Source organism: Eimeria acervulina, genomic scaffold (genome assembly GCF_000499425.1).
Source record: "Eimeria acervulina Houghton genomic scaffold, Eah_scaff17, whole genome shotgun sequence".
Classification (NCBI taxonomy): domain Eukaryota; phylum Apicomplexa; class Conoidasida; order Eucoccidiorida; family Eimeriidae; genus Eimeria; species Eimeria acervulina.
Genome location: NW_013550144.1, coordinates 103767 through 110976, shown reverse-complemented (window position 1 = coordinate 110976; position 7210 = coordinate 103767). Strand labels below are relative to the sequence as shown.

General features: G+C 43.1%; 2 protein-coding genes across 2 annotated transcripts in view; one reads left to right on the top strand and one right to left on the bottom strand.

Annotated features, from left to right (window-relative positions):
- EAH_00004600 (RNA pseudouridine synthase domain containing protein, putative) overlaps positions 1 to 2679 on the top strand; it is a gene marked incomplete at both ends in the record, with an annotated part of 22507 nt that extends 19828 nt beyond the window's left edge. Inside the window, 3 exons of the mRNA XM_013396908.1 lie at positions 64 to 780; positions 1025 to 2234; positions 2627 to 2679. Coding sequence (XP_013252362.1) covers positions 64 to 780; positions 1025 to 2234; positions 2627 to 2679 — 1980 coding nt within the window. The remainder of the gene's footprint in view (positions 1 to 63; positions 781 to 1024; positions 2235 to 2626) is intronic.
- A 1033-nt stretch (positions 2680 to 3712) lies between these two features.
- The window catches only part of EAH_00004590 (hypothetical protein, conserved), a gene marked incomplete at both ends in the record, with an annotated part of 5234 nt that continues 1736 nt past the window's right edge, over positions 3713 to 7210 (bottom strand). The window contains 4 exons of the mRNA XM_013396907.1: positions 3713 to 3862; positions 4378 to 4508; positions 5117 to 5206; positions 6002 to 6139. Coding sequence (XP_013252361.1) covers positions 3713 to 3862; positions 4378 to 4508; positions 5117 to 5206; positions 6002 to 6139 — 509 coding nt within the window. The remainder of the gene's footprint in view (positions 3863 to 4377; positions 4509 to 5116; positions 5207 to 6001; positions 6140 to 7210) is intronic.

Here is a 7210-nt window from a genome sequence, read left to right as displayed (position 1 = left end):
TAGTGACTGGAGTTCAGACGTGTGCTCTTCCGATCTGCTGCACTGTGGTCTTGCCTTACCCAGCTGCTCAACTCGGGCTATGGCTGGCGCTGCGTTAGCCGCGCCATCCCGAATGTCCCTGTTGCTGGTGCTGCTGCTTCTGCTGCTGGACACGCAGCAGCAGCAGCAGGTGCAGCAACAGCAGCACGTGGTGCTGCTGCACCTGCAGGAGCAACGGGACCACCTCCACTCAACCAGCCGACCTTCCTTCCTAAAGCCCTGAGCAGCTATACGCCGGCGTTGTTGCCTGCTGCTGCTGCGCGGTTGCTGGCCCCTCACTTGCAGCCGCAGCAGCAGCAGCAGCAGCAGCATATGCTCTACGTGCAGCAGCAGCAGCTCCTGATGCAGCTCTGCGGAGGCCGCGGGTTACCCAGCAGTCGGGAGGACTCGCGTTTCTTGCAGCAGCAACAGCAACAGCAACAGCAGCAGCAGGTAGGGTACTTGACTCGCATGCAGCAGCAGCAGCAGCAGCAGCAGCGTCTGCAAGAAGAGCAGCAGCAGCACTCTTCGTTGCACGGGAAGCCGCAGCAGCACCAGGGGCAGCAGCTGCCTCTGCCTTTGCCTCCGCATCCGCATCAGAAGCAGCAGCAGCAGCAGCAGCAGCAGCAGCAGCAGCAAGTGCGCCCCTCTGCCTATGCCTATTCTCGTCAAGCCAGCCCCGCCAGCCGTCGTTCGTGGTCCGCCAGTCTTTGGGCAAACACAAATTTGCCTCTCAGCCGCCCGGAACAACCGCAACTCCCAGTAAGTAGCTAGCTAGCTAGCTAGCTAGCTAACTACAAACCTGCTCAGCTAGGCAGCTAGCCAAGCAGCTAGCTAGATAGATAGCTGGAGGCGGGGAATGGGAGCTAATAGTTTCGTTGCTGCACATGGGTTCGAGTGGAAAAGAAGAATCATTTGCAACAAAACAGCAGCAGCAGCAACAGCAACAGCAGCAGCAGCAGCAGGAGCAGAGTGTTTGTGGGGTGGTTTGTATGTGCGGTTGCAGGCGTCTCAGTTTATGTTTCTGTTCGAGTCGGAGGCGGCTGAAGGTGCTGCAGCTGCATGCAGCAGCGAGGTTAAGGAAGAAGAATTAAGTGGCTTCTTAGATTTGTCTTTCTTAGCTGGCAGCACTCCTGTTGTCTGCAGCAGCAACTGCAGCTCCCAGCAGCAGCAGCAGCAGCAGCAGCAGCAGCCGGGTGCAGTCGACATCCTGCCGGTCTCTCCGCATGACCTTCACCCGCAGCAGCGGCAACAAAGGCTCTCACCCCCACGTAGACCTACCCCGCAGCAGCAGCAGCAGCAACAACAGCAGCAGCAGCAGCAACAGGTCTTGCGAATGACAGACAGGGCTGCAGCAGTAGAAGCCTTGCGGCATCAGCAGGCTGCAGCTGCAGCTGCTGCTGTTCTCAACAGCCCCATCCGGTTGCCTCCTCTGAGACAGCAGTCTGACGTTGAGGACGACCTGCAGCAGCAGCAGCAGCAGCAGCAGCAACAGCAGCAGCACCAGGGGACACTAATCAATGGCAAGTGGTGTGTTTGCATGGAAGTGCCGCCGCCTCCTTCAGCCCCTCTTCCTTCTCCTCATTTGCTGCTGCTGCATCAGCGCCAAGCTGCTGCTGCCCTTGCAGAGCAGCAGCAGCAGCAACAGCAGCAGCAGCAGCAGCAAGGCATGATGCCACCTGTCGGGGAGCCGCGCTTCCGTGAAGAGCCTATGGGGCATATGGGTGGTGGTCTCTCTCCTTTGCCTCTTGCTGCTGCGAGTTGCTTCAGTGGGGAAGGGCCTTTGCTGCAGCCCTCTGCTGCTGCTGCTGCTGCCGCCGGTGCAGCTGCTGCCGGTGCTGCTGCGCAGGTATACGCCTCCCTCAACAGGCAGCAACTCCCAGCAGCAGCGCTGCACGCAGATCAGGACATGCTTAAGGCCCACAGCAGCAGCAGCAGCAGCAGCAACAGGCTGGCACATTTGTACCTAGAGCAGCAGAAAGCTGCGGCAGCAGCCTCCCGCGGAGTTGCTGCAGCCGATGCAGCCCTTAGCAGCAGCAGCAGCAGCAGCAGTAGGCCATCAGCGGATAGACTGCTAGTGGCGCCTGGAGCGGCTGCAGCAGCAGCAGCAAATTCCCTTTTAGAGAATGACTCAAGAGCAGCAGAGCTGCAGCAACACCCGAGTGCAGCAGGTGCCTGGGCAGACCCACGCACTGGACAGCAGCAGCCTCCCTATGGTAGGCAATAGTAGCTACAGCAGCAAATGCAGCAGCAGCAGAAGCAGCAGCAGCAGCAGGTGCTGCTGCTGCTGCAACTGACGCAAGCGAGTTTGTGAACGAATTGGCCTGGTGATGGGACATTTTTATTTTTGTTGTTTTCTCCATTTGCTGCCTTGAGATCGTCGCCGCTGCTGCTGTTGCTGCTGCTGCTGTTGTTGCTGCTGCTGCTGTTACTGCTGCCGATGCTATTGCTGCTTCTGCTTATAGTTTATGCTGCTGCTGCAGTCAGATGATACTTCCTGAGCCACCGAGGCTGTCGCAGTGTCCTCGGTGAGGTGTACGTACACCGCAGTGCACTGCAGCAGCTGGAGCTGTGGATGGGCTGGCCTTTGATAATTTATCTGCATCAGGAACCAGGGAGCTGCAGCAGCAGCAGCAACCGCTGCTGCTGCTGCAGCTCTAAATCGGCAAGCAGCTGCACCAGCGGGCGTTCAAATGGGGTGTATGCACACCACAGTTTTCGCCTTCGCAGTCCTGGGGGAGATTACAAAATGCACTTCAGCCTCCTACAGGTAGCTACTTGGCTAGCTGCCTGGCTAGCTAGCATCTGGCTAGCCACTTGGCTAGCTGCCTGGCTAGCTACTTCAGTGGCTATCTTTTAGCTCCTTGGCTAGCTGTGCGGCTAGCTAGCTATTTGTTTAGAGGAGTCTACCAGCTCTTCAGCCTCAGTTTTAGCTGTACGCACACCTCAGAGCCCCAGCATTGGGGTAATATACGCGGAACGTCGTCAATCTAAACGAATGGCTTCCTCTCCCCTCTGCTGCATGGAGTGTATGCATACACTACATAGATGTATTAGATAAATATTATATATAGTACATGCATGTATAGTGTATATATATATATATATATATACATGTATATGTACTGTACATAGAGGTTGCTGCGTGAGGTCTGCGTACACCTCAAAGGCGTGCGTTGCACAGAGGCTGAGGAGAAACAAAGGGCGGAGTTTACAGCCACAACATCCAACTCGCTAGCCGGCCTGCAGCTAACTAGCTGGGAGCAAATGGCTGGCTGGGCACTAGCTAGCTAGGTGGCTACTACTGGCTAGCTAGCTAGCTAGCTAGCTAGTTGTAGCTAGAGAGAGCGCAACTCCAAGCAGTCCGATATACGAGGGAGCAACACATCTAGCGGCTGTACGGGCCTTTGTCGAACCGGTAGCTAGCTAGCTAGCTGGCTAGCTAGCTAGCTACATATATACATATACATATATACACGGTGCGTGCCTTATTTAGCCTGAGCTGCGCTTGAGTGCACGCAAAAAGAAGTGCATTAAATAGGGCCGCCTTGTAGTTGAAAAAGAAGTGGATAATCTCTCAAAAAAGAACATATATATATAAATATATATAAAAAATATACATTATATATATTACATATATAATATATATTACATATATTTATATACATATATAATATATATATTATATATATCACTAAGACCTCTTAGCAGAAGGAAAGATAAGGTGATTGCGCGTATCTGTCTTAAAAAACTGGAGGAGAGGAGCAGGTATTTCTTCGGGTCTGAAGAGGCACTTCAAACCACCGCGGCCCTCAACGCCAGCCAACTGAAAGTGAGACCCGTTCTGCAGCAGCAGCAGTAGCAGCAGCAGCAGTAGCAGTAGTTGTAGTTGTTGTTGTTGTAGCAGCAGCAACAGCAAAGAACAAAAGCAACAGCAATCGACAGAAAATGAGCAAGATCAGCAGCAGCAGCAACGACATGAATTGAAATAGGTGTAGATACAGGTGCAGCAACATCCAGAAAAAGCAGCAGCAGCAGCAGAAGGAGAGCAGCAGCAGCGGAGCAGCAGCAGCAGGGCAGCAGCAGCAGAATGAAGAAGAAGCAGAAGATATTTATATATTTGCTGCATATAGGCACATATGCACTAACATTGATACAAAAAATATATTTATATGTATATATAGATATATATATAAACCATCATTATAATAAATAAGCATACATATACAGATATACTTATTCATACATAAATATATATATATATATATACATATATATATATATATATATAAAGATATATAAATAAAGACAAGTAAAATAATCAATAATAAAGAAAGTGAATGCATAAAATAGGCTAACCACGAAGTAGAGGAAGATGTATTTGCTTCTGGGTTTAACATTGCAGCCCGTTGGGTAAATTGCTCCATTTGAGTCATTTAAAACAATAATACCGACATCTAATGCCTCTTCTAGAGCGCAGATATCCGCAGCTGCATGCACAACAAACTAAACACACGCGTTTGCTGCTGTTCATGCTGCTCCTAATGCTACTCCTAATGCTGCTGTTGCTGTGCAGCAACAGAGAGGAGAAGAGTAGAGACAGAAAAGAAGACAAAAGGAGAACAGAGACGAATGTAGAAAGTAAAAAAGGATAAAAGAAAGACAAGGAGAGACAAAGAGAAAGACATTGAGAGACAGACAGAGACAATAGCAGGCAGCAGGAGATAGAAAGAAAGAAAGAGATGAATGAAGACAAAGAGAGACAGAAAAAGAAGCAGAGAGAGATAGAGTAAAGGAGACAGAAAGAAGCTAAGATAGATAGAGAAAGAGACTGAAGGAAGACAGAAAAACCACAAAAAGAGAAGAAGATGAAAGAGACGGAGATAGAAACAGACGAAGCAGAAGAAAGAGACAAAGAAACAAATAATGATAAAGAGACAGAGAAAAAGAGACAAAGAGAAATAAACAAAGAGAAAGAGACGAAGAAAGAGACAAAGAAATAAATAAAAAAGTAAACAGAGAAAAAGAGACAAAGAAAGAGACAAAGAAAGAGAAGAAGAAGAAAGAAGAGACAGAAAGGAGACAGCTCGCGCTGTACCTGTCCCCCAGTGATTATTGCCTGGCTGCTTCAACTCATGGTAAACAGCCTTTGCTTTTCCTTGAGGTGTACGTACATCAAAGTAAGCACCTGTAAGAAAATAAACAAACAAAGACAGACAATAATAGAGAGCAGATAAAAAGAATAACAGTGAACATTAAAAAAAGAAGGAGAAAGAAAACAGAGACAAACAAAACGACATGCATGAGAGACTAACACAGAAAAAAGAGACAGCAACGGCTTTGTCCTGATGCTGAGTTATGTATATATTTTTATATTTTATTATTAAAACAATTAAAAATTTAGTAATACAAATAAAAGCGGCAAGCAGTAAATAAAGACAAATATCAACAAAAAAATAACACACGAACAAACAACAAAACAAACACTATAACGCATCCATATATATATATATATATATATATATGTATATTTATATAGACACATATATATAGACAAAGAAAATATACATATATATATATATATATGGGATTGTAGTGGAGAGACAGAGACAGCAAAAAGAAGTCAATAAAACAATAAAACCAACAAACAAAGACAGAAAAAAAAGCATTAAAGAGAACAGTAATGCATAAAACAACAAAATAAATAATAAAATAAAAACAAAGACAGGCAATAGCTGTACTAAAGACAATATGCAAATACATAATAAGCATCGATAGAGCAAAGTAAAAGACAAGGAAGAAGCAGCAAAGACAGGAGAAGGCATACAAAAAGACAAAAAGTTTACTGAAAGAGCATGTGTATAAACGAAGCAAAACAACAGCACAAAAAAAATAAATACAATAAATAAAATAAAATAAAATAAATGAAGTAAATAAAATAAATGAAGTAAATAAAATAAGTAAAATAAATAATATATAATACCGGCGTTTGATATATAAATGTCTGATGAATTTAAAACTGCTGAAGGAGACCAATGGTCACCCCAGTCTCCTGTCTCCTCCAACACAGACAACAGACGCAGACGCTCCATAAACTCCTCTTCATCTCCTTTCTCAAACTCTGCAGCATTCATAACATTGATTATTTAATATTAATTCATTATTAATTATTGATCAATCAATTACTTAATATTAGTCAATTAATATTAATTAATAGTTATTAATCAATCAATTAATTAATATTAATTAATTAATATTAATTAATTATTAATTATTAATCAATCAATCAATTAATATTAATCAATTAATATTAATTAATAATTATTAATTAGTTAATACTAGTCAAGTAATATTAATTAATTAATTCATTGATTCACTCATTAAATAATTAATTAATCAAATGGTCACCTAATTCATAAAATTAATTAATTAATTAATTAATTAATTAATAAGTTCATAGATGAATAATTTAGTTAATTAATATATAAGTAAATAAATAGAAATTAAGTAATTAATTCGTAAATAAATTAATCTATAAATAAAAGAATTAATTCATTCATTAATAAATAAATGAACGAATAAACAAACATATAAATAAACAAATTAATTAATTAATTAATTAATTAATTAATAATTTGAGCGAAGAAAGCAAACAAATGAAGAAATACGAGTAGCAGAAAGCTTAAAAAACGAAACAGAGACAAAAAGCAGAAAAGACAGACAAAACAAAGAAAACAAATAAATAAAACAAAGAAATATATAAATAAATAAATAAACAGCAAACAAGGAAAAGAAACAGAAGGTAAAGCAATTAATAAATAAATCGAAAGGAAAAACACAAAATAAACAAAGACAAGCATTAAAATATGAGAACAAAAGAACAGAGACAGAAACACATAAAGAGAGAAGGAGACAAATATATAAACAAAAGAAGAGACAGACAAACATAAAAACAAAGCGTAGGAGAGAGACACACGAAGAAATATATAAACAAAGGGAGAGACAGACAACCATAGAAACAAAAACTATGAAAGAGACAGAGAAGCAAATGGATAAACAAAGACAAAGAAAAAGACAAAGACAGAGAGACAAAGGAAAAGACATAGAGAGACAAACAGACAAAGAAAGAGACAGAGAGAGAGAGAGAGAGAGAGAGACAGAGAGAGAGAGAGAGAGAGAGAGAGAGAGAGAC